Raw genomic sequence first — 27,264 nt, forward strand, 5'->3', positions numbered from 1 at the left:
TTCTGGTCATTTACAGTACATAAATATGTGATCTTAAAAATAAGCTACCATTAAACACATTTAAATTGATCATTGTGTCTTCCTTCTGCTGGATAATACAGTTGTCCTTGCACACTCCAAAGAAAAGTTAATTGGCAACTCTAAACTGGTCTCGTGGGTGTGACTGCTCTCAGCTGTTTTGTGTACCAGTGCCCATACCAGAGTTGATTCCTGCCTTGTGCCCAATGTTCCCAAGAAATTCTTCAGCCACCATGCCCCTGAATTTGGGTTAAGGAGGTTTGAGAACTTATTGGAAGTATTTATTTCTTTATGAACTCCTATAGAATCTGGGTTTTGTGGGTAGAGGGGAGGATACACATCTGTTTTAGTTGTTGTGCCAGTAAAATGTGATTGACATCCACTTCTATTGGGTACTTGTTATGCCCAACTTTGGAGAAAAAAGGATAGAATGAATTGATGGACAGTGTCACAGTTACTGAACTTGATTGTATCATGAGTTTTAAATTTTATATCAGCGCATAGAAATTTGATATCACGCTTTTAAAATTTGATAGCTTTTGAAATTTGATATGATAGCTTAAATCCTAATATACATGCATTTTAAACTCTCATTAAGTTTCAAAAGCACCGAAAAACTTGATATCAAACTTCAAAAGCTCGATTTCAAATTTAAAACCGACGATAACAGCGTTGTAAGTGCTAATATCAAGGAAAATTGATTAAATGGTAAAACGGCCTGCCATATTCCAGGGGTATAAAGCAACAGTCATTCTCACCGCGCTAGACATGTTGAACTGAAAAGCCCCGTAGGCGGCGTCTCGTCACAGATAATCTGCAGGTATCGTGTGTGATCAGAAGTTTATGTAAATAGCTAAAAAGGAACTATGGGAAGAGTAAAGGTGTTGCGTTCTTAGGGGGTGTAGCGAAAGTATGTTAGAGTAGGTTGTAAGACGCAGTATAGAAAAAGGGTACATGGTGGTGGATGTTATAAGATGCCACTTAAGTTTCCTGTCACATCACCCTAATTCGTTACCCTAACTGTACCAAAAAGCTGTGTCTATCAGGAGACCCCGAAAACCTATGGTCCTGTTTCGTTTCTGGCTATATACGATAAATATGGCGTTTAATATAACAGTTTTACGTTTGCTAGTTTAAATATGTTTTATTACGTTTACCATACACGAGGAAAAAATATCCAAATGTATTAATGCAGTAATAAGCAAGTGCGGGTGGCATAATTTGGTGCTCGGGAAAGGCGCTGCACCGTTATCGCTCATCTGCAGAAACCACCGTATTACTACCTGCACGGAGAATGGGAGGTTTGCTTATGACAGGCCGGAGCAGTTCTCAGGTAACGAACATTCCTCAACCTCAGTTTATAACAACTGTCATATACTGTATAGTGCTGTTCGGAAAGCTTGTAAGTGTAACAAAAAATAGCAGTAGGAAAAATCAAGTCACCATTTTTGACGCACTTGAAGACGCGGCAATCATTCCAACAAGATATTTCCTGGTTACATCACGTGGATAAAATTTCAACCAACCTGAGCTTACTCTAAATTCTGCGCAAGTGTTTAGCTTTCCAGCCAATAATCTTGCGTTTCGCTCGTGTTCTGGCAAGCTAAAAGAGAACAAGAAAAACAAAATAAACGTTATTATACCACATATGATTGACGGGTTCACGTTGAGATGATGCTGCCTTAATATGTATTTATGTTAACAAGTGTCGGGTCCAGTGGAGATCGAGGGGCGATTTCTGCCACTTTTGATTCCACCAAAGATTACATCTAAATCACGCGCTGTAATCCAAACTCACCGTGGCCTGGACCACGCTTATGATGAAGCATGGTGTTACGGTTTCAAAGATCACTACGTTTCCAACCATAGAAAGGTTCCTTCTTCGGCATTTCTAGTATCGCTACGTTCTTAGTTATAAGGTTTTTAAAACTAATCTGATATGTCCAATGCAAAATGGTAAAAAAAAAATTTTAAACGCCAATAGTTAATACTGTATTAAATCTGCATTATGTCATCGTTCTTTGTATCAATGATGCAAATCTATTATCGTGACGCAAAGACTGGCCTACTCCAACTATAAATACTAACCTTAAAGTTAGTGGTGGTGGATCATAGTTGCCTATTGGTCCCTAATGTTAATGCTCCCTTTGGGTGCCTAATCGTAAATTTTCCGTCTTGTGTCACGAAAATAGAAAAGTACCAAAGAAAAATATATTAAATAGTAATAAAAGTAGACGGATATAAGTGTGCTCCATTAAGCTAACACTGTTAATTATGTAAAGAGCCGATTCTAAGTCAGTAAATGTTACAGTAAATGTAAAGCTCTTTGTCGTTTATAAAATAGATATACAGGTGCCGGTCATGAAATTAGAATATCATGACAAAGTTGATTTATTTCAGTAATTCCATTCAAAAAGTGAAACTTGTAGATTAGACTCATTCATTACACACAGACTGATGTATTTCAAAGGTTTATTTCTTTTAATTTTGATGATTATAACTGACAACTAATGAAAGTCCCAAATTCAGTATCTCGGAAAATTAGAATATAAATTAAGACCAATGGAAAAAAAGGATTTTTAGAAATGTTGGCCAACTGAAAGGTATGAACATGAAAAGTATGAGCATGTACAGCACTCAATATTTAGTTGGGGCTCCTTTGGCCTGGATTACTGCAGCAATGCGGCGTGGCATGGAGTTGATCAGTCTGTGGCACTGCTCAGGTGTTATGAGAGCCCATGTTGCTCTGATAGTGGCCTTCAGCTCTTCTGAATTGTTGGGTCTGGCGTATTGCATCTTCCTCTTCACAATACCCCATAGATTTTCTATGGGGTTAAGGTCAGGCGCGTTTGCTGGCCAATCAAGAACAGGGATACCATGGTCCTTAAACCAGGTACTGGTAGCTTTGGCACTGTTTGCAGGTGCCAGGTCCTGTTGGAAAATGAAATCTGCATCTCCATAAAGTTCGTCAGCAGCAGGAAGCATGAAGTGCTCCAAAACTTCCTGGTAGATGGCTGCATTGACCTTGGACCTCAGAAAACACAATGGACCAACACCAGACATGGCACCCTAAACCATCACTGACTGTGGAAACTTTACACTAGACCTCAAGCAACGTGGATTCTGTGCCTCTCCTCTCTTCCTCCAGACTCTGGGACCTTGATTTCCAAAGGAAATGCAAAATTTACTTTCATCAGAGAGCATAACTTTGGACCACTCAGCAGCAGTTTTGTCTTTAGCCCAGGCGAGACGCTTCTGACGCTGTCTCTTGTTCAAGAGTGGCTTGACACAAGGAATGCGACAGCTGAAACCCATGTCTTGCATACGTCTGTGCGTGGTGGTTCTTGAAGCACTGACTCCAGCTGCAGTCCACTCTTTGTGAATCTCCCCCACAGTTTTGAATGGGTTTTGTTTCACAATCCTCTCCAGGGTGCGGTTATCCTTATTGCTTGTACACTTTTTTCTACCACATCTTGTCCTTCCCTTCGCCTCTCTATTAATGTGCTTGGACACAGAGCTCTGTGAACAGCCAGCCTCTTTAGCAATGACCTTTTGTGTCTTGCCCTCCTTGTGCAAGGTGTCAATGGTCGTCTTTTGGACAACTGTCAAGTCAGCAGTCTTCCCCATGATTGTGTAGCCTACAGAACTAGACTGAGAGACCATTTAAAGGCTTTTGCAGGTGTTTTGAGTTAATTAGCTGATTAGAGTGTGGCACCAGGTGTCTTCAATATTGAACCTTTTCACAATATTCTAATTTTCCAAGATACTGAATTTGGGACTTTCATTAGTTGTCAGTTATAATCATCAAAATTAAAAGAAATAAACATTTGAAATACATCAGTCTGTGTGTAATGAATGAATCTGATATACAAGTTTCACTTTTTGAATGGAATTACTGAAATAAATCAACTTTGTCATGATATTCTAATTTTATGACCGGCACCTGTAATGCCAATATTTGTAGGTACGTTGACAGATGGGCAAGTTGCTGTGCCCAGTAAAGAATTGCATATAATGTAGTCTGTTTGTTTTTCTTTTTAGTAGTCAGTATTTTTCCCTTTTTCATACATAAAGTAGTGGCAAAATATTTTGTAATTGAGTTTCGCCCTGTAATATGGTAAAAAAAATCATTATACCAGGGGTAATTATGGACTAGAAACCCAGTTTACAATCTACTTCCTTGTCCATCAAAATTTCAAGGAATGGGCACACCATGGATGTTCTTACAAAGTGGTTGTGAGCAAGCTGACTTTTTAACTTATTGAATCTAATCGCAGGCACATTTTTTTAACTGGAAAGACTAAAAATCCATATATTGTCAGTTTTTATAATGAAGGATTTACTGACAGATACTCATATTTCTGAAGTTTTTGTCTCTGTACTATCTTACTAGTAAACAGAGAACAATACATACTGTTACTTTAAGAGACTGATGAGTGGATCAGCATTTTGTTTGTTCCAGCTTTGTTTCTTTTAATGTTATGTCATTATAATTATTAATGCTAACTGATCAAGCTTTATGGGCTACTTTGTATTGCATGGATATTCAATTAGTTATAACACTTTGAAGTTATCTAATGCTGTTCAATATACTATCATATATTTTGCTTTGCAAAGGCATATATGAACATTGAATTTTGAGAAAGTTGCTTATACAAATTTGAACGGGTCAACAATACTCAGAACTATGCTATCTTGGTGAAAACTGTATTCTCTATATCCTGTAAATAATGTTTTAAGGCCCCAAAATGTGTTTGGTTGTATTTCTTAATACCTCTGTGTTCTGCAAAATAATATTTTTAAGTGAAATGTTCCCAAAATGTAATAAGACATACGTATTTCAATTTTGGGCTGTCTGTAAATATGTCACCTTGGCATTAAATCAAATTATTCATTTTAAATTCCATCATCTTCTGTGAATTAGCAACTATCCTGAGGTTGTTCCTGCCATAAGCCAACTACAGCTGACATATCCTTGGACCAGTTCTAAAACTGAATTAAAGTGATCAGAAAATGATTGAATTAATAATCCATCTCCTACAATGTATCCTGATATGTTTGCATTTTCTAACCAGGAAAGGAGAGGGCCCAGATACACAACTCCATAACAGGATAAGTACATCAGTGTCTGTAGTTTAAGAAACAAAATGCTTTATAATTCTCAGTTATGTGACATCTACAAAACAGAAAACAATGACTCTGGAATGTGGACCAAAATACTTTGTTCCAGACATTATTTAATTTTTTTATTTGCAAGTTTTAGATATGGTTTTTTTAAACTTAGCCTGTTTTGACCGAACTGGTAAAGATGTGCAGCAGGTTAGGGTGATAAAGGATAAAGATGGAAACATACTCACAAACAAGGAGAGTGTGTTGAGCAGATGGAAAGGGTACTTTGAGAGGCTGATGAATGAAAAGAACGAGAGAGAGAGAGAAGAGGTTGGATTATGTAGACATAGTGAATCAGGAAGTGCAAAGGATTACCAAGGAGGAAGTAAGGACAGCTATGAAGAGGATGAAAAATGGAAAGGCTGTTGGTCCAGATGACATACCTGTGGAAGCATGGAGGTGTTTAGGAGAGATGGCAGTGGAGTTTTTAACCAGATTGTTTAATGGAATCTTGGAAAGTGAGAGGATGCCTGAGGAGTGGAGAAGAAGTGTACTGGTGTCGATATTTAAGAAAAAGGGAGATGTGCAGGACTGCAGTAACTACAGGGGAATAAAATTGATGAGCAACAGCATGAAGTTATGGGAAAGAGTAGTGGAAGCTAGGTTAAGAAGTGAGGTGATGATTAGTGAGCAGCAGTATGGTTGCATGCCAGGAAAGAGCACCACAGATGCAATGTTTGCTCTGAGGATGTTGATGGAGAAGTTTAGAGAAGGCCAGAAGAAGTTGCATTGCATCTTTGTGGACCAAGAGAAAGCATATGACAGGGTGCCTCGAGAGGAGCTGTAGTATTGTATGAGGAAGTCGGGAGTGTCAGAGAAGTACGTAAGAGTTGTACAGGATATGTACGAGGGAAGTGTGACAGAGTTGAGGTCTGCGGTAGGAGAGACGGATGCATTCAGATTGGAGGAGGGATTACATCAGGGATCGGCTCTGAGCCCTTTCTTATTTGCAATGGTGATGGACAAGTTGACAGATGAGATTAGACAGGAGTCCAGGTGGACTATGATGTTTGCTGATGACATTGTGACCTGTAGTGATAGTAGGGAGCAGGTTAAGGAGACCCTGGAGAGGTGGAGATATGCTCTAGAGAGGAGAGGAATGAAGGTCAGTAGGAACAAGACAGAATACAAGTGGGTAAATGAGAGGGAGGTCAGTGGAATGGTGAGGATGCAGGGAGTAGAGTTGGCGAAGGTGGATGAGTTTAAATACTTAGGATCAACAGTACAGAGTAATGGTGATTGTGGAAGAGAGGTAAAAAAGAGAGTGCAGGCAGGGTGGAATGGGTGGAGAAGAGTGTCAGGAGTAATTTGTGACAGACGGGTATCAACAAGAGTGAAAGGGAAGGTCTGCAGGAAGGTAGTGAGACCAGCTATGTTATATGGGCTGGAGATGGTGGTACTGACCAGAAAGCAGGAGACAGAGCTGGAGGTGGCAGAGATAAAGATGCTAAGATTTGTATTGGGTGTGACGAGGATAGATAGGATTAGAAATGAGTACATTAGAGGGTTGGCTCAAGTTGGACGGTTGGGAGATAAAGTCAGAGAGGCGAGATTGCGTTGGTTTGAACATGTGCAGAGGAGAGATGATGGGTATATTGGGAGAAGGATGCTAAGGATAGAGCTGCCAGGGAAGAGGAAAAGAGGAAGGCCTAAGAGAAGGTTTATGGATGGATGTGGTGAGAAAGGACATGCAGGTGATGTGTGTAACAGAACAAGATGCAGAGGACAGAAAGATATGGAAGAAGATGATCCGCTGTGGCAACCACTAACGGTAGCAGCCGAAAGAAGAAGAAGGAGCCTCTTTGGCCAGCATCTCAGAATGCACTATCCCTAATTCATTTACAAAGGTTTCTCCAATAAACAGTTGAAATTTAAACATGATTAATTAATAATAAGCTAAGGTGGTTTACCATTAGGTTGCTGAAGGAATTGCTGCTGAAAATGGGGCTTTGCAGTCATTTGTCAATATAAATAATAAATCAGTCATTTCAAGTAGCAATAACAATTAAGCAACACTAATGCTATCTTGGCTGTATCTGAAATCGTTGTAATGGTATCTTGGTTTTTAAAAGGTACTAATTTCAATCAAAAACATTAACATTTCTGGGTGTCCAAACTGTTGACAGGTAGCGCACACTGCAGTGTCTAATACAACAGTATAATACAGTAGCAACGCTTTCCATACGGTATTTTGAAAAAATGATCGTGCCATAATATAAAAAGGTCGATAGATGTCGCTAGGTGACTATTATAAAAGCTCTCTAAAATTTTATTAGGGTATTCTCATTCACCTGGCGTGCTTCCTGTCGCAAGCAAATTTCGAACAAGATAGGCCTCAACCCGCCGTGTTGAATTGCATCGCTAAATTATGTGTAAAACAACACGCATCCGTCATTTCCTCTCTACCCGTTTTATGTTTTACATGTTATGCAGAGTATTATTTGAACATCAGACCAATAGTTTGCTGTCAATGTGTTGATGACAGTCAAATGAGACGTAACACAGTATATAATTGTAAAAAGCGGAATTGAACGTGGACATCATAAAATATTATTTTTCTGCAACTTCTTCTTATTCTTCAATACAATGCGGGTATTGCACTTTAGACTATATTCCGCAGCTAGACTCTTGATTTACTTGCCTACCTTTTGTTTTCAATTTGCTCCGCTCGGATTTATGGGTGGGATTACCGACACGGAAGAGGCGCGTCTCTTGCGGGCAAAAAGGAAGTGGTCACGCTTTAGCATTTCGAAGGGTTTTGGCGGTCACCTGATTCCACTCTTCTTTGGCGCTTTGGTGACGAAAGGCTCAGCAAGAGGTTTGAAGGTTTAGTGTTGCATCGACTTAACAAACTTTTAGAATGCAGACAGATGCCAGGAAGGAGTTGCTGTTGAGAATGAACAGTCCGAGACTCGTCGTGAAGTTGCAGAAGCTACAGGTATGTGTTTCTCACGGCACTGTTTGTGTTTATGCTGCGCGCCGGGCACGGAAATATGGGTCGGCGAGTTTTGGTAACTTTAATTAATAATGACATTTAGGGCTTGTGTACGGTAAAGTCTATGCCCTGCTTCTAAACTCCTGCCATTAAAGACTTCGGTGGTTGTGGGGTTTCTTTCAAGCTAAGATTTAATTAAGTATACTGCTACTTACTGCATTAGATCTTTATTATGCCACTACAGAAAGACACAATAATATTTGCCTTGTATAGGAATTTGCAAATGTGAAATTACATTTCTGAATTTTTAAATTTTGCCTTGTTATGTTGAAATTTAGTAATGGTTCGGCTATTTTATTTAGCGCTTGTGCATTCTCTTTATCGGCTAAATTACCCGGCGTTGTCCGGCCATCTGCCAACAAATGTCAGTCTGTGTGGCCGTCTGGTTGTAAAAGACGGGAAATACAGGGTGACACAGAAAAACTGGAACTTTTGAAAAACCCAATAAAAATAGAAGAAATCCAACAAAAAAAAAAATATATTGACAGCAATTGAACCAATAAACTTGCCTTTTAAGAGACAGTAATCCAAATTATCAATGTCTAAAAAAAAAATTACGTCCTGTAGATGGCATCCTCCTGTACGTATGCATTCTTCCAATCTGCTGTTAAGGTTCCCCATTGATCGCTGGGATACCACGAATTTCGTCTTGAATTCTTTGTTTCAATTCATTCAGTTTCCTTGGCCGAGTCGTGTAGACCCCACTCTTAAGGTAGCCCCACAAGAAAAAATAACAAACGGACAAATCCGGTGATCTTGAGGGCCAGGGAATGTCACCGAATCTTGAGATGACACGGTTACCGAACAGTTCTCGCACAGCTGCCATTGATTGCCTTGCAATTGATTACTAAATTACTAAATGGCGAGATTGTTTACAGCTCAAGGTCCCTGTTCCGCAGTGCTGCCACTACGCATTTCAAAAGTTCCCGTTTTTCTGTGTCACCCTGTACATAAATTACAGCAGTGCTACTGTTTCTGATGTATCTCCTGTTATAATGCAAAGCATTTTATTATTGCATGCATCAAACAAAATATTACAATAGATGGTGCATTTCAAACATTAATGATGGATACGTTCCACAGAGAGTAACTGCTAGACGGACGGATCGAGTCTACTTGCAGAAATTTATCCATCTAAATAAAATGTGCATCTGTGTGTCCAGCTGGTCGAACTGTCTCCGTATACTTACAATTGGCTACAGGGTTCGCAAAAGCAGTGCTAATTTTAGTGTTAAGAGATCTGTTGGAACGAAAAATGCATTGCATTTTATTACTACATGTATTACAAAATACATTCCAGTCGATGTTGCATTACAAATGTTAATGGTGAACATGCTGATATCTACGTTATAGCTTAGATTGCTACTCAGGTAGCACAAATATTATCTGTATAATTGGTTAAAGTATGAAAGTATTTTTTTTTTTCCATTGTTGACCCTTTTAAAATTGCTGGCTCAAGACAAGCCAAGCCGATTCATCATCTATACCAGTGGTTCTCAGGGTTTTTTTTTTTCCCCAACCCATTTTTGTCACTTAAGGATTTCTGCCTTAATTGGGCTGTTTCACAGTTTATAGTTTTTTGTATCTATACAGAAATTACAAACTGATTTATGTCCATAGTTGTACTGAAAAACAAAAACGGGAATTTGCATGTATTGGATGGTAAGAATTAATTATTTTTCCTTTTAAATAGTTTTTTTAATGTTCTTATTTAGAGAATTATATACCAATAAGCACACAGGTGTGTAACACTGGAGTAGTTTCTCTTTTTTTCAGTCATTTGTGTTGGTGGGTGTCAGTTCTACTTATTTTTAATTGTCTGTATTCAGACCCAGTTAAGAAAGCAAATTCCACAGAAAAAGTGAAATAAAAAAATAAACAAAAGAAAGGAGGCTTTGAAATATACAGGAAAAATATGTTAATTTCCACTAAGTTTGATTCTGGTACTGTTACATTTCTAAATAAATGTGTTGGCTAATTAAGTTATGAGATCAATTAAAGGTAACAGTGACTGACTGAGAAACTGGTTTGAACAAAAACCTGCAACTGCATTGGGCACTCCGGACTGAACTTAAGATAAGCGGAATTCCACAATGCCTCTCTATCAATGTCTCTGCTGTCATGACTTGAGAATTTGTTCTTTTTGTGTGTGATTGGATTCCATAATTGTAGCAACTCCTTGCTGTTGAGACCATTCTTTGTATTTCCTGGTTTACTGGGGTTTCACAAATAGATGTTTAATACCATATTAATAAAGTTGGGTACCTTGCTAAATAATTTCAACCCTGATACAGCACATGAGCTTGGCAAATCTACCGGCTTTTCTGGTGTTCCTTCTGCTGAGCCCATATTTATGTTTAAAACTCCATAAACTGAATGTTAAGATGAGTTAACTGTAATATACAGTACATGCACAATTTCATGAGCATCTACTCAACAGTTTTGGAATAATGCAAGCTTGTTGTGCTTTTCGTCTCCCCCATCCTCCCCCCCCAATTAAATTCTTGAAATTAAATCTGTCCTTTAAATTGCATGAACAATAATGTGAATATGAAATTTTATGAAAGTAGATATAGCTGTTTTTGAGTAATGCATGATTTCTGTGTTGGTCTCCAATCACACCTCAACCACAGTCCAAGCTAGTGATGAGTGACTCTAAAATGATTTTTTCTTTTTGAGCGGCTCTTTTCCGTAAATTGTATAAATTGATTGAGTGAAGCTCAATGAGAGTACTGAAGTGCATGTGTGTCCTGTTTGATGTCCTATCATCAGCATCTTTTGTTTAACCAGTACTGGTTGATGTTTAAAATGTGTGCATAAGAGAGGCCAAGTTACAGTAAATGCTTGCTATCTGCGGATTAGCTCGTCCAGTATTATAAAAGTATAATCCATTTCACAACACTCGCCATCTTCTGAGAGACGTGTCATTGAACATCAGCACGAGACTGAGCAATAATGTGTGTGATGCTCTTAAATTTAGAGGCTGCACACATGCTGAAATGAATAAATTAACATGCATCTCCCTGGTGCAGAGAGGTGTGGGTAAGTCGTTGAATCTCATTCGTGATAGGGACTGGGCTTGTGATTGTTCTTCACAATTGAGGAATTCCTAGTAAGTATGGATCATAAGCTCACACTGATTAAGGCCCTCTCTCTTTGTATACATTATCAGTCGCTAAGGGCAATTGGGTGGTTTAGTGAGATTCTCTGATCAGTCACTCGCAGCCTCTGGCAGAGCATCGAGAAGGCAATCAAACTTGTCTGTCTAGAGAAATTAAGTCTTAAGTTTTCGATATGTGAGACTACGGATGGATCATTACTGATTAAGAGTAAGAAAGAGAGGGGCTGACCCTGCCCACCACAGGTCCATAGCCAGTGTCACCATCAATGAGTGCTACCCATGTGAGCCAGAACAGTTTTCGAATCATTCCCTCCCTCTGTTTTCAGCCACCAGTGCTCAGGTCTAAAGGTGTCTGCTTTGGAAATGTGATTTAATGATTTGCACTGTTTTTCAGATAGATATTAAAATTTTAACTATGGCAATGAATTAAAGTCCTAATTATAGTGTTTTACCAAGTTGTGATCAGTTTAGTTGATTTTTGGTATATAAAATTGTGTCTGCAGTAACAGGTGGTAAAAGTGTATATTGAATGCTGACCACCAGAATGTAACCCCATTTTTCCCATTGGATCAATGCTTCAGCATCCACCATTTTTGTTTCTGCTGGGCTTTTCAGGAACATAATCTCCTACAAATAATATTTGACTGTGTATCAATATTGACAAACAAAAACTCATGTTACTGATTATTCTCTTGTTCTTCATAGAAATATAATCAAGTAACAAAACATTTATATTTCAATGTATTGTTTTGGGTTTTTTTTACAGTTCATTTTTGGAATTGTTAAACTCTGTATATAAACAATATTAAAACTAATATGTTTATGTCCCATTTTGCATTCAACAAAAAGGACATATAAAAATGTTAATTTCTTACAGCCTTTTTCTTTTAACTTTAGTGCACACTTTTTTTTTTTTATTCTTCATACAGTTGATTGTCTGCACTGGCATACATCATTTAATGATTCTTTTGAGTTTGATCTGGACAATTAGCCAATTCTCGCACCTTTATTTCATGAATAAATCATTACCCAAGAACAAGTTCTGAAATTTAGCATTCATAGGAATTATTTATGAAAGTTTTGAAATCTATATACCGTTCCACTCTTCATGATGTATTGGTTCCCTCTATTTTTGACCTTCTATATCAGAAAAAAACATAATTTTTTAGGTAATTCTTTAACTGTATTTTGTTCAGGAAAATACTCCCTTATGATAGAGTAAACCAATGGGAGTTTTTTTAGCAAAAATGATCAGAAGGTCTTGAAGTTTTGCATGCCATATCATTCAACCCAAGGAGTTTACCCCATTAATGATGTACAAAGGGTCAAAGTTATTCCTTTTCACAAAACTTAGTAATATAGACATATGAATTGTCATTTTATTCTATTTCAATGTTGCTGAACCAGAATATAATTCTTCTGATATTTGATTCTTTACAGGTGGTCTTAGCCCACTAAGAGCCACTTCCATAAGTGTAAAAATTAAAAAGTCCAAGCATAGGAGTTTGGGGTATTGTTTTAGTCTTTAAGTTAATTGATTATACAGATAATATTTTTGGTTTTTGGTCATTTAGTAGGGATCTAATCCTCTATATCTAACAAAAAAATGAAAAATGACAAATTACTATTATCAAGAATAGTTAGACCTTAAACAACAGCAACATTTATTTATATAGCAAATTTTCATACAAAACAAATGCAGCACAAAGTGCTTTACAAAATGAAGAATAGAAAAATAGAAGACACAATAAAAAATAAAATAAGTCAACATTAAACCTTTTAATTGAGCACAAATTTTAATATTTCAGATATGACACCAAGAATCTTGTTTATTATTTTCTTCTAAATCATGAAATAAATCATTACATTTCATTACAATCATTACAACCTCTCATTGACTATGCACTAATAAATGTGCATACATTCTAATATGTATGCCTATTTATACAAGGGATGTTCAAAAATTTCAGAAACTTTTGAAGCATTCCTCGTACTTAGAAGAAAATAAGAATGAGAAAATGCTAAGTAATAAATGGCTCATACACTAGGGTTTACATGTTCCATGCAATTAGCAAAGTAGGGATATACTCTAGCCAGATTTGAGGATTTGAATCCTTTTCTATAACTATCATTAGTTATTTGTACTGTGGTCACTGTGCAAGAGAATTAAATGGGTTGTTAGGGTTTTCTTTGAGCATTGTTTATTTTTCTACTGTGTAATGTTCTGAGTCACAATCTTTGAATTTTAGGAGCAGACTCCGGTGCAGAGCAAGACTTCTCCAGTACATCACCGTTCAGATCATATTAAAGGAAAGAAGATTACCAGCTCTCCCCGACGCCTGCGTCTGCCCCCAAAACGCCTAGTTGATGTATATGTATCCACTGGTTATGGTAGTTCAGAAGAACAAAGACAGTCCAGTAAGCGGCGTTGTTTGAAACAAAATGCATCTCCCAAGAAGTGTCTCAGCAGGAATTCAGAGAACAGTACAGACTCGGATAGTGATACGGTGCCAGTGTATAATGATTATGTAAGTAAGGTGCTATTTACTCTTTTTCCATTGACTGACTTTTTTTTTTCCCCCCGGAGAGTTTTAAAGTATGCCCAATATTTCCCTTGCAGCCTGGTCAAGGTGAGCTCTCAGAATATGAGCTGAAACGTCTAGAGAATATCCGCCAGAACCAAGCCTTCTTCTCTGCTCTTAACCTTCCTCAGGTAAGAGATGCCTTTTCTAGAACTTTTTCTCTAGACTCTTAACTTTTTAGGTTGCTCTAACTCTTAATCCTTAAACAAATAATTTCTTCTATATCAGGCAAAGCAAGCTCTGCAAAGACTGGGCACAAAAAAATCACCGAGCATCTCTGCATTAAAAAGGTAAGGAAGGGAAAGTTTATATATTTTTTTTTTTTTTTTTTGGTCTAAAAAACTGATTAAATGCCTAGTTCTACTAGACTTTTACCACATCTTTATGTACCATTGACCAGATTTTCAATCATTTAGGTTTGTTTGGTCCAGGCTGTTGTGAAATAGCTGTAGATATACTCCACAGGAATGTTGCGATTCAAGTAACACTTCTTGCCTTTACAGTATCATTTAAATAAGTTCATATCAAGATTAATACACTATAAATTGGCTTATTGCATGCTAAATCTTAGGCCTGCACAAACATAAGCTCCATCACTTGTGTGTTAATGCAAAAGGAAAAAAAAAACAAGATATTTACAATAGCACAAAAATGTTGGGTGAATTAAATGTACAATCCATATATATTTTTATTTGATATTTGGTAACTAGTTTGTAGTGACATCCGTCTAATAGAATTACATGGTTTTGTTTTTATTCCTTTTTTTCTTTTTTTTGTTTGAACTTTGCACAGCAAAAAAGTTGTAAAGGCTCCTACCAAAAAGGTACCTCCTCGAAGGTCTATGAGGCTACTAAAGTTAGACCCAGTTGGAAACAGCCTGCCAAAACCACCACCACCTAAGCCACAGACAAACCTTGAGGAAAATGTAAGCCATAGGGTGAATGTTATGTGCTCCAGTTTTCCATTCATCTTAGAACAGTGTTTGAATTGGCATCTGTTGATACTTGATCAACAGTTAGTAAATACTTCAAGGTTTTTAAACTTTTTTTTGTCATTGGTCATATTCGTTGATGTGCAAACATTTTAGAAAATCTTAACAGTATTAACAATATTGCTAATGGTTTATCTTGTTAAATGTGTTTGTCTCTGGATTCTCTGAATTTCCTTCCACGTCCAGAAGATGTGCTTGTTAGGTTAATGAACAATTGTGCCTTGTGATTGACTGACACCCTTCCTGGATTTACATATTTCTCTCTTGTATCCAGTGCTGCAGTAAAATGTACTGGTTTTTCATAGCTTTTAACTGGTTAGGCATATTAATGGGCGGATGGATGAGTAATGTCAATATGGAAATGAGTTCAAATGGGATATCCAATATTGATGTGGTACCTAAATAATTAGAAGGCATGCATCTTGAACTGTCATAAGAATTCTACCTGGTAAACTAATCACAAATTTGCAAATGATTACAATTCTGCCGTGGGTTATATTGGGACATATTGTCTGTATCCTTCCAGCCTATGAAACCCCCTGGACCTCTCCCACTTGTACCTATAAACGTAGAGATTGGATGCTTGCCAGTTGATGTTGTTGAATCATGGTGTGAGGTGAGTGAGGTGACCTTGATGCATTTGTGGAAATGGGAGGGAGTGGCAGTTACTTTTCTCATTTGTTTGGCAACTTGTTTATTTATGCATGTGTCATGAGTGTTTTTTTTTTTTTTTAATAGCCTGTTAAAAGGTTGCAGGAGCAACAAACCTGCTTAAAGAAGTAAGAAATTATTTTCTAACTTGTCATTCTTCTGGTTTCATCTTCATTCTTTGTAATTCATATTTCTTCCTTACTTATAAAGGTACAAAAAACGGCTTAGCAGTATGAGTATCTGTAATGATCTGGTGGCTAAAGTAGTCGAGAGTCGCATACTCTCTGTTGCAGTCCACCCGTGTGTTGGTCGTATATTAGTGGCTGCTGGAGACAAATTAGGTTACGTAGGCCTATGGAATGTGGTGAGTTTTATAACTATTACTTTTAATTGCTTACAGTTACAGTTAGATGTGCTTTTTTTAACCTCTTAAATACTCATTTATTTAGAATGGCAGTTCTAGCAATGATGAAAAGAGCATATACATGTTTGAGCCACACAGTCGCTCAGTTAGTTCCTTGCAGTTCTCTCCTGGACACCCTGCCCAGTTGATCTCTCTGAGCTATGATGGCACCATCCGATGTGCTGATGTCCAAAGGTCTATTTTTGATGAGGTAAGTGCTAAAGTACAATAAGATTAACTGTGATTAGGGACCAAGGTTTGTGTCGGTACTTTAAAGTGTTATAACACTTTTGAGAAGCAGTCACAGAATTAAATGTATATTTTAAAACATGAATCACAAAAATGAAACAAAAAACTAACCATAGGTTTCTTTAGAATGTTGCATTAGGATATGTCAATAGACAATTGAGTAACTCATTGCTGCATCATTCCCTTTATACCGGTACAGTCTGACTTGACAGTTTACTTTTAATATCAAAATATAGACTATGGAAATGAAATCAAGCTGTGCACTTAATGTTTAATATAAAAACTGAGTATAAAAATGTATGTGTAACAAATACTACACTATTGAACAACCCATAAGGTTTTGCTGACCCTACCTGTATGTAGCGAGTAGAACCAACAAATGTGTGTCCATGCTCCATAAGCTTTCCAGACTATTAAAAATCTGTTTCATTTTAATGATATTCTTCAAAGTGTATGACTGAACAGATTCTTTTGCTTAGTTACAACTGCAGTGTTTTTGGCACAACAACCTTAGAAAAAACTTGCTGGACGTGTAGTAGCTAGTGTAGAATAGTAAAGTGGAATGACATTGAAGATGGATGTTTGAAGTAATTTTGAGATAGGCTAGGAGCATGCGCTGATACACAGCATTGATGAACTACCTCAGGATTCCAGATTAGGATCAGAGTGCAGCCCCATACTAGTCTGAAAGGAGTGGAACAGTGTGTTGTTTTTAATTTTTTTTTTTTTTTGGTGTGAAGTACAAAACACACCAACAAAAGAAAACTGAAGAAAAGAAAGGAGCTTATTGTAAATACAGAAAATATAAACTATTTATATCATATCATATTATATTAAATATTTCATCTATTTACAATATCCTGTGCTGTAGCTTCACCCTCCCACACACAAATTACCGTACAATACAGTTAACAAATACACCACTATTACACTAATAATACAGTGAGTTTAAGTTTAAAAAAAAAAAAAACTTTAAATTTACATCCAAATTACCATATATTAATGTTTCTTAATCAGAGTTTTGCCGAGCCATACTTCACATTCCAAGGAGATGATCATCAACAGTCTCTTCATTAAGGCCAGCCATACCCTCTCGCAAATTCACTAGCCAATAAAAAAAAAACACCACTTCTTAAAGGATTTTATCTTGCCTTTTGCAGAAATGAACCCGTTCTGCTAGTGAGAGAGTTTTCCCAGAACCAAAGTTGTCTCAATCAACTTTCTCTGGTGCTGTTCACACCCATCTATTCTCATTTGTGCTGTACAAATGCTTCTCTTGCCTAAATTGACTCTTCTTTATTATTAGTTTAATATTAAAAGGTATAAATCGGATGCTGTCCACAAAATCCATTTCAGCTGTTACAAGTCGTCCACTTGTATACTCACAACATACAAAACGAATGTATTTTTAATAAGATATTGTTAAAGAAACAACTTTAGCAAATACTTTTATAATATAAAACAGAACTTGTTCAAATGTGACCCAGATGTCCACCCCAGTAACAGCATAGTCATTGGTTAACATTGCACTTCACATAAAATCAACAAAAAATGTGCAATTAGATACATATACGACTAACTTATAAACGCCCCCCGCCAACATTGTTGGTATTGTTGTCTACTCTAATTTATTAGTTAGCTAGTTACTTGAATAGCTAAGACCGCCTAGTAGCACATCCATGTGCTACACCAATTGATGTGAGGGTTTAAGAGTAAAACGCAGTGTTCAAATATTATGCTTTAGGTAAGTTATCAATAGATAGAGAAATGGGGAAAACAGACTCCAGAGTAATTTAGGTTTGAATAAAATAATGGAATGTTCATATTGCTTATAGGAGAAGAGGCACAAAAACAGTGGGGTGAAAAGTATCATTTAGCCATTGCCAAAGAAAAATGTTAATATGGGGTGAGGAGATGGGATTGGGAGTATGATAGAAGTACTGAGTTTTAGCAGCATGTTCTTTACACTGTTTCAGGTGTACAGATCTGAGGATAGCTTGTCCAGCTTTGATTTCCTCTCTGAAGATGGTTCAACACTGTTGATTAGTAAATGGGAAGCTATGGTGTCAGTTGTAGACCGGAGGACGCAAAGGTAAACATTTTCAGTTTTATCATAGAAGTTTTTTAAATTCGTTGCTTCACTGTTCACCTTTAGAGATATTCACAACACATTTTGGCTGATACCTTGTCCATTTAAATGTATTGTTTATTTGCTTAGTATATATGGTGATGTGGTTAATTGCTAGTATCTTTCTGTTTTTCTTAGGTAAAAAGTCATTGCTTTTTGTGAGCATTGTACATTTCTTGTATTTCACCATTTGTTTCATTTATAGCTAACTATTGCAGTATACAATTTAAGATTCACCTTCTGGATTTTCTATAATTTGCTTCTGCTTTGTAACCTATATAGATACAATCCAATATATGAGTGTATATAACCTATACAAAGAAGTTATTAAGCAAGCTATTTGACAGGGTGAAACTGGTAGGTAACCACCTAGATAACCAGATTGTGATTCAGACCTAGGAATGTAATATTGTACTGTGATCTTCACCCTGTCAAATAAGCAAACCAGCCGCTGTGGTGCAACGTCAAAGGCTTCACCTCAAGCGCTGACATCCGAAGTTCAAACCCAGTAAAGGGATACAGAAGTATGTACGCCTGACTGATTGATTTAGATAATTTGTTAGGCAGAATGCCTAGTGGGGCTTGGGTGGTCTCATTGCCTTGGAACCCCTGCAGATTTTTTTTTTCTGTCTTGCCTGACCATTGGACCTTACTGTATTCTTTGTCAGTTAGTATTGCCTAATTTTTTATATATTTTTTTTTTTCTTCATCTTGTAAAGCACTTTGAGCTGCATTATTTGTAGGAAAACATGCTATAGAAATAAATGTTGTTGTTGTAAATACATCACTCTTATTAGTATGTTATTTTTGCGTTTAAGAGAAACTAATGTCCTTAATTTGTTAATATGGAGTCATGTTCATGTAGGAAAAGCTAAAGAAGGGTGAACGATTGTACTCTATGGTCTCTGCTTAAATACAGTTAGGTCCATAAATATTTAGACAGAGACAACTTTTTTCTAATTTCGGTTCTGTACATTACCACAATGAATTTTAAATGAAACAACTCTGATGCAGTTGAAGTGCAGACTTTCAGCTTTAATTCAGTGGGTTGAACAAAAAGATTGCATAAAAATGTGAGGCAACTAATGTATTTTTTTTTAACGCAATCCCTTTATTTCAGGGGCTCAAAAGTAATTGGACAAATTAAATAACTGGAAATAAAATGCTAATTTCTAATACTTGGTTGAAAATCCTTTGCTGGCAATGACAGCCTGAAGTCTTGAACTCGTGGACATCACCAGATGCTGGGTTTCCTCCTTTTTAATGCTCTGCCAGGCCTTTACTGCAGCGGCTTTCAGTTGCTGTTTGTTTGTGGGCCTTTCTGTCTGAAGTTTAGACTTCAACAAGTGAAATGTATGCTCAATTGGGTTAAGATCAGGTGACTGACTTGGCCATTCAAGAATTTTCCACATCTTTGCTTTAATAAACTCCTGGGTTGCTTTGGCTGTATGTTTTTGGTCATTGTCCATCTGTATCATGAAACGCTGCCCAATCACTTTGACTGCATTTAGCTGGATTTGAGCAGACAGGTATGTCTTTGAACACCACAGAATTCATTTGGCTGTTTCTGTCCTGTGTCACATCATCAATAAACACTAGTGTCCCAGTGCCACTGGCAGCCATGCACACGCAAGCCATCACACTGCCTGCCTCCACCGTGTTTTACAGATGATGTGGTATGCTTTGGATAATGAGCTGTTCCACGCCTTCTCCATACTTTTTTCTTGCCATCATTCTGGTAGAGGTTGATCTTGGTTTCATCTGTCCAAAGAATGTTTTTCCAGAAATGTGCTGGCTTTTTTAGATGTTCTTTAGCAAAGTCCAATCTAGCATTTCTATTCTTGAAGCTTATGAGTAGCTTGCCCCTCGCAGTGCACCCTCTGTATTTACTTTCATGCAGTCTTCTCTTTATGGTAGACTTGGATATCAATACGCCTACCCCTTGGAGAGTGTTGTTCACTTGATTGGCTGTTCTGAAGGGGTTTCTCTTCACTATGTAAATGATTCTGGGATCATCCACCACTGTCGTCTTCTGTGGACATCCAGGTCTTTTTGTGTTGCAGAGTTCACCAGTGCTTACTTTCTTTCTCAGGATGTACCAATCTGTAGATTTTGCCATTCATAATATTGTAGCAATTTCTCAGATGGGTTTTTTCTGTTTTCGCAGCTTTAGGATGGCTGCTTTCACCTGCATGGAGAGCTCCTTTGACCGCATGTCTGTTTACAGTAAAATCTTACACTTTCAAGCACCACACTTCAAATCCTCTCCAGACCTTTTATCTGCTTAATTGATAATGATATAACGACGGACTTGCCCACACCTGCCCATGAAATAGCCTTTGAGTCAATTGTCCAATTACTTTTAAGCCCCTGAAATGAAGGGATTGTGTTAAAAAAATGCTTTAGTTGCCTCACATTTTTATGCAATCTTTTTGTTCAACCCACTGAATTAAAGCTGAAAGTCTGCACTTCAACTGCATCAGAGTTGTTTCATTTAAAATTCATTGTGGTAATGTACAGTACGAAAATTAAAAAAATGTTGTCTCTGTCCAAATATTTATGGACTTAACTGTACATTCATAAAACTATCAGTATTCAAAAACACTTACTGTTTTGAATTAGATGAAAGGCACCAACCACACTTATGTTGCAAATCTGTTGAAAAAGTAGAAATTGTGTCTCTTCTTGTTACCAAAAGAAGTTTCTACACCAAGGCAGAAACTCCCGCTATGTGTCTTCAGTTTGAACATCCTGAGTTTGGAGTGTCTGTATATTTCTGTCTGTTTTGTGTGTAAACAAATGACTTTTTTTAAAACATTTTTGCTGCTTGCTTCTAAAGCAAATCTGCACAACAGTACAAATGTTATGTGGGATTTCCATCTACTACACTAAGAGGAGCATATATTGGAGGAAATTTTTAATTTGAGCATCAGTTAAGCAATTTATTTAACATATGGTCCTTGTTAAATATTTATTAAAATGGAGACCTATTGATGTAGTAGTCCTATAGCACTGGGTATTTTAAAACCTCTGGAGTAGACAATCTCCTTTATTAAAATCAAGTTATTTACTGAAATATATAGGTTTGGGCTTATTGTGGTCTTGCTTCACTCACCACTCCTATTCTTGTGAAATGTTGCAATTGAAGACAATTTCAGCATCTCCAGAAAATTCCATCCTTACAAAGTGAATGTGAAATAATCCTATCTCTAACTCCTTATTTTTTCAGTCTAAAACTTATTCACACTGCATTTTAAAGTCTATATCTTTAAATTTAAATTTTTGTGCTCTCATTCCAACAAGCAGTGTTCACTTAATAAAATGGTTTTATGACAACCACATATTCAGTGCAAACTAGCTCTTTCATCTGTAGTGTTATTCTCCAAACTAAGTACCTTCTACCTTAAAGTTGATGAATTTCAGTGCTTCTAAATATTTTATACTTTCATTCTTCAGGACTACCCATGAGAAACAGGCCAAACTGAAGAACAAGACAGTGAGAACTGTCAGTGTTCATCCTTCTAATCGTAATGTTTTTGTAATTGCAGGTCAAAGGTAAGCACACTGGATAACTATCCTTGTTGACTAACTGCAAAAATCAAAATTTAAGGCAATAGCCTATTTTTGATCTAGTGAGAACTGATTATATTGGTTTTAAAACTTGTGTTTAAATATTGTCTGTAAGTTTGCATACTTTGTGTAGTCCAGTATGTTTTTCTCACTAATTGCACATAAGACAAAAACACACAGGAGGCTGTACATATGGTAACAAAAGATGAGCATAGGAAATGTTTTCAGGAATTGAAGTAGTACTGGGATACAGTCATGAAAAACTTTGGGAACCCCTCTCAGCCTGCATTATACTTTACTTTCAACACAAAAAAAAACAAATAACAGTGGTGTGTCTTTCATTTCCTAGGAACATCTGAGGACTGGGTTGTTTTCCGAACAAAGATATTTTTAGTGAAGCAGTATTTAGTTGTATGACATCAAATGTGAAAAACTGGCTGTGCAAAAATTTGGGCATCCTTGTAATTTTGCTGATTTAAAAGCATGTCACTGCTCAGTACTGATTACTTGCAACTCAAAATAGGTTGGATTAGCTCGTTAAGCCTTGAACTTCATAGACAGGTGTGTCCAATCATGAGAAAAGGTATTTGAGGTGGTCAATTGCAAGTTTTGCTTCCCTTTGACTCTCCTTAAATTGTTTGTGCTCTGACAACATGGGATCCTCGGAGCAACTCTCAAAAGATCTGAAAACAAAACTTGTTCAGTATCAGCTTTTTGTAGCCTTCCCCTAAACCATATGTTGGAGGTTTAAACTGTCAGTTTCGACTGTAAGGAATGTAATCAGGAAATGGAAGGACACAGGTACAGCTGCTGTTAAACCCAGGTCTGGCGGGCCAAGAAAAATACAGGAGCGGCATATGCGCAGGATTGTGAGAATGGTTACAGACCTCCAAAGACCTGCAAGAACATCTTGCTGCAGATGGTGTATCTGTGCATCGTTCTACAATTCAGCGCAATTTGCACAAATAACATCTGTATGGCAGGGTGATGAGAAAGAAGCCCTTTCTGCACTTGCACCAGAAACAGAGTTGCTTGTTGTATGTAAATGCTCATTTAGACAAGCCAGATTCATTTTGGAGCTAAGTGCTTTGGACTGATGAGACAAAAATGGAGTTATTTGGTCATAGCAAAAAGCGCTTTGCATGTTGGAAGAAGAACACCGCATTCCAAGAAAAACACCTGCTACCTACTGTCAAATTTGGTGGAGGTTCCATCATGCTCTGGCTAGTTCAGGGACTGGGGCCCTTGGTAAAGTTGAGGGTTGGATGAATTCAACCCAATATCAACAAATTCTTTAGGATAATGTTCAAGCATCAGTCACAAAGTCAAAGTTACACAGGGATTGGATATTCCAACAAGACAATGACCCAAAACACAGTTTGAAATCTACAAAGGCATTCATGCAGTGGGAGAAATACAATGTTCTGGAATGGCCATCACAGTCGCCTGACTTGAATATCATCGAAAATCAATGGGATGATTTGATGCAGGCTGTCCATGCTCGGTAGCCATCAAATTGAACTGAACCGGAGAGATTTTGTATGGAAGAATGGTCAACAATACCTCCATCCAGAATCCAGACACTCGTCAAAGGCTATAGGAGGCGTCTAGAGCCTGTTATATTTGCAAAAGGAGATTCAACTAAGTATTGATGTAATATCTCTGTTGGGGTGCCCAAATTTATGCACCTGTATAATTTTGCTATGGTGCATATTGCAGATTTTCTGTTAATCCAATAAACTTAATGTAACTGCTGAAAAACTACTGTTTCCATAAGGCATGTCCTATATTAAAAGGAAGTTGCTGCTTTGAAAACTCAGCCAATGAATCCAAAGAATTAAGAGGGGTTCCCAAACTTTTTCATATGACTGTATATGGCATCTCAAGGAGCGTTTTTTGAAAGTGACTAAAAGAGAATTGTAAGTAAGTTGGTTAATAAAGTGTTTTTGGTTCCCCCTCTTATGTTAACACCCTCATTTTTATATTGGCATCAGGAACACATTTATCAGCTTTAACTATGTTGGTCAACATGGTAAAAATGACATAGAGAGTAACCGTATCCTGGAAAGAGGCTTATCCGCCAGATAATACAAACTGAAACCAGTTGGTGACATCATCACTATAGCATGTTTTGAAACTTGTATGTTTTGGCTTGATTTCCACCTAACTTTGCTAGTTCTTGAATTGGTTTCAGGAACCCTGGGGAGGAGGAAAGGAGGTTTAATGGGAAAACAGCAGCATTTGTAAGGGAAAAATGCCTACTGTGTGAGTTTGTAAAGTGCTTGAATCTGTGACCACCTGTTTAAGTGTTTGTACCAGCATATTTAAATTAGATATATAAATTTAGATATGAGTTCAATTGGACCTTTAGATAATTTTAAGCCATAAGGGATGTTCTTGGAATATACAATTTTTCTGTACTCTGGTGTAAATTTGAAATAGAGTAATTTACATGATATACTTCTATATAACACACAAAGGAAACTATTCTGTTAGATTCCATCAGTCTGCATGTTGCACTAAACAAGCAGATGGTAGTTCCACCAGTTAAGGGATGTCCAGCTTGAATTTTTAAATTGCAACAATGACTTAAGACTATTCTTGATTACAGAGTATTTTCTGTGATGATTGAAACTTTTTCTACCTTCTTTCTGTTGCTGGCATTAACATTGGCTTTTGTGTCCAGGATTTTCCAAGTTTTATTTATTCTCTGTGATATCCACATTGTATTGTCCTCTCTCACTATTTCTTTGTTGGTTTGGTGGAATTCCTTGTTTTTCATTTGGCTAAATAATGAAGCCTCCTCCCAACCCCCAGTATGTCTGCATGTGTCTTCCACAAAAACATAAGGCAGCAGGTGAAGGAAGACCTAAGAGATTTCTAAAGTGTTTTTTCAAGCGAAAGGTAGTATTGGTGTTTCTGCAGCTAATGTGAGTTTCAGAACATCTCACTCTTATTTGTGCTTTTCTTTCTGCAGTGGGGCAGCTATTTATGATATTAGGTATCTGAAGGCACAAGGCAGTGATGATGTCTCTTCACTTGTGGGAAATAAGAGTACCGTCAGCTCGGCTTATTTTTCAGCACACAGTGGCAACAGAATTGTGACTACAAGTATGGATAACTTTGTGAGGTTAGTGACTCTTGTGTTGGTTTTAAGGAATTTAATCTTTAACAGCTGTATACAGATTTTAATATTGCAGGATATTTTGAAAGACCTTGAAGTGCAAATTAAAGAAAAATGCAATTAAACATCTGTATAATGTAAGAAATTCACTCATATGTCATTCCCTTCTTCATTAAACATACAAAAAGTCATATGTGCCTAACAAATATAACACACAGCATTCCTTTTGCTGTATTATTCATATTCAAAAAATTGTGGGGTTGAGAAGAGTATTCTCCTTTACTTGTACCTAATTAGTATTTTTGTGTGTTCACCCCCTCTTCCCTACTCCATCTATATTATCTCTGTCTCTTTCTCAATGATGATTGTTCAAAATGTTTCTGCACTTTTTTTATTTGGAAATGGTGAATGTGGGAGGAGTAGTAATTGGTTGTGTCTAAGGGCTCATTTATACTTGACGCGACGCATGCTGCAGAGGACGCTCCTGCTACGCAAGCGTTGTAGTGTTTATACTTGCGCGCGTTCTTTACGTAAATCTGGAGGAATCCACCAGGTGGCAGTGCGAGATATTATCGTGGTGAGAACATGTTCGGCTTCTCTGTGTTGTGAATTGCCTAGAACACCTATTAAATTCCGATAACATCTTATACCGCAATATCTCTGAAAAGGATGTTTATTGATTAAATCCATAAATCCAGGGATGTATGTGTCCATTCCAGGAAGCATTGGACACGAGTGAGAAACAGTCCCTTGACGAGGCCTCAGCTCTTTGCAAGGTGAATACAAGCACACACATACACTAGCGTCATTTTAGCGGCACCAAATCCCCAAATCTCCATATCTTTGGAAGGAAACCGGAGCACAGTGTGGAATACCAGCAACATAACTCCCTGCTGAGACAGCAGTGCTATCGCCCACACAGTGACACCCCCATGTGTGTAATTATTCCCCCATGTGTGTATTTATTAACAGTATTCATTATTTAAACGAAATTATATGTAAAATGTAACATACACATTTTAATGCATTTCATCATGAAAGTGATATCAAGTATAAATCTAAAGATTCTAAATGTGCAGAGAGTTGGAATATCATATTTAATTTGTTCTGTTTGGCGATCTATTGCTGCTTTCCGCTGCTGAAGCAAAATGCCGACATACAGATGCATTCGTGGTGCTTTTATATTCAAGCGTCGCATATTCCCGATCGTAATGACACGATACATTTTAAAAGTCTCACATACCATCTTTTGTGCCATCTATTTTTTATTGTTTTACTTTACCTGCTGTCAGGTCTAAGACGCTCGTAGCGATTAAAAACTGGGATGACGTTTGCGACCATCTGCTTTAATGATAAAGTAAACTACGAGGTTAAAGTGGAAATTTCGAGATTAAAGCCGAAATTTCCACTTTAATCACAAAGTACACGTTTTCACCGTGTCCTTTATTTTTTTCTCAGTGGCTCAAATATAACGCTATAAATTATGTTGCTGTTGTTAAGTTGCAAAAATTAAAAAATAAAAAAGACATATATAAATGACACGATACATTTTAAGTCTCACATACCATCTTTTGTGCCGTCTATTTTTTTATTTTTTATTTTGCAACTTCACATCGGCAACATAATGTATAGCGCTATATTTGAGCCATTCATCAAACACTCTGACGTCACGTTCAGACTTTTAGCACACTGCGCCCCCCGACTTTTTGCTGGTACTGCAACTCGCGCGCTGCGCTGTCGCGTTAATTTCTGAGGACCTGCTCAGAGGACGATGAAATGAACGCTGGGAACGCGTGGCAGCCATGATGCGGGCGCGTACGCGTTCTGAGCGTGAAGTATAAATGAGCCCTAAGAGTGTCATATGACTAGTTCTGTCTGCCAAGATAGCTGCCCTTGCAGTTTAGTATAAAAGTTGGCACCCTGTTGTGAAGATGGCTGCAAAACTCATAAATTGTACCAAAGAGGAACAGTGTTCTGTTATATGCTTTTTGTGGGCAGAAGGTGTGCCAGTAGCACAAATTTTATCTCTGCATGTGGGGATAAAGTTCTCTCTCGTAGAGTCGTCTATGAGTGGATTGAAATGTTCAAAACTGGCCATGCTAGTGTGACAGATGCAAAGGAATTGACAAAGAACCCTGATGTGAAAGCAACGGTGCATCAGTGCATACATGCTCAACCAAAAACATTTTTTCCTGATGGCATTATAAAGTTGGTACAACGCTGGGAACATTGCATCGTAAAGGAAGGTGACTATGTAGAAAAG

At 37.3% G+C, this 27,264-nt stretch overlaps 1 protein-coding gene across 2 annotated transcripts in view; it reads left to right on the forward strand.

The window, feature by feature from the left end:
- Positions 1 to 1,265: 1,265 nt before the first annotated feature.
- Positions 1,266 to 27,264, forward strand: part of wdr76 (WD repeat domain 76) — a 27,371-nt gene continuing 1,372 nt past the window's right edge. Inside the window, exons 1-12 of one of the 2 annotated variants that reach the window (XM_039773107.1) lie at positions 1,266 to 1,351; positions 13,553 to 13,831; positions 13,924 to 14,016; positions 14,114 to 14,175; positions 14,678 to 14,810; positions 15,403 to 15,492; positions 15,615 to 15,655; positions 15,738 to 15,891; positions 15,977 to 16,141; positions 18,156 to 18,271; positions 21,764 to 21,862; positions 24,855 to 25,007. In XM_039773107.1, the coding sequence (XP_039629041.1) occupies positions 1,313 to 1,351; positions 13,553 to 13,831; positions 13,924 to 14,016; positions 14,114 to 14,175; positions 14,678 to 14,810; positions 15,403 to 15,492; positions 15,615 to 15,655; positions 15,738 to 15,891; positions 15,977 to 16,141; positions 18,156 to 18,271; positions 21,764 to 21,862; positions 24,855 to 25,007 (1,424 nt within the window). In that variant the 5' untranslated portion in view covers positions 1,266 to 1,312. Of the gene's footprint in view, positions 1,352 to 7,469; positions 8,126 to 13,552; positions 13,832 to 13,923; positions 14,017 to 14,113; positions 14,176 to 14,677; positions 14,811 to 15,402; positions 15,493 to 15,614; positions 15,656 to 15,737; positions 15,892 to 15,976; positions 16,142 to 18,155; positions 18,272 to 21,763; positions 21,863 to 24,854; positions 25,008 to 27,264 lie in introns of those variants that run through there. The other variant, XM_039773106.1, reaches the window with a different exon arrangement.

This window comes from Polypterus senegalus, chromosome 12 (assembly GCF_016835505.1).
Source record: "Polypterus senegalus isolate Bchr_013 chromosome 12, ASM1683550v1, whole genome shotgun sequence".
Taxonomy (NCBI): domain Eukaryota; kingdom Metazoa; phylum Chordata; class Cladistia; order Polypteriformes; family Polypteridae; genus Polypterus; species Polypterus senegalus.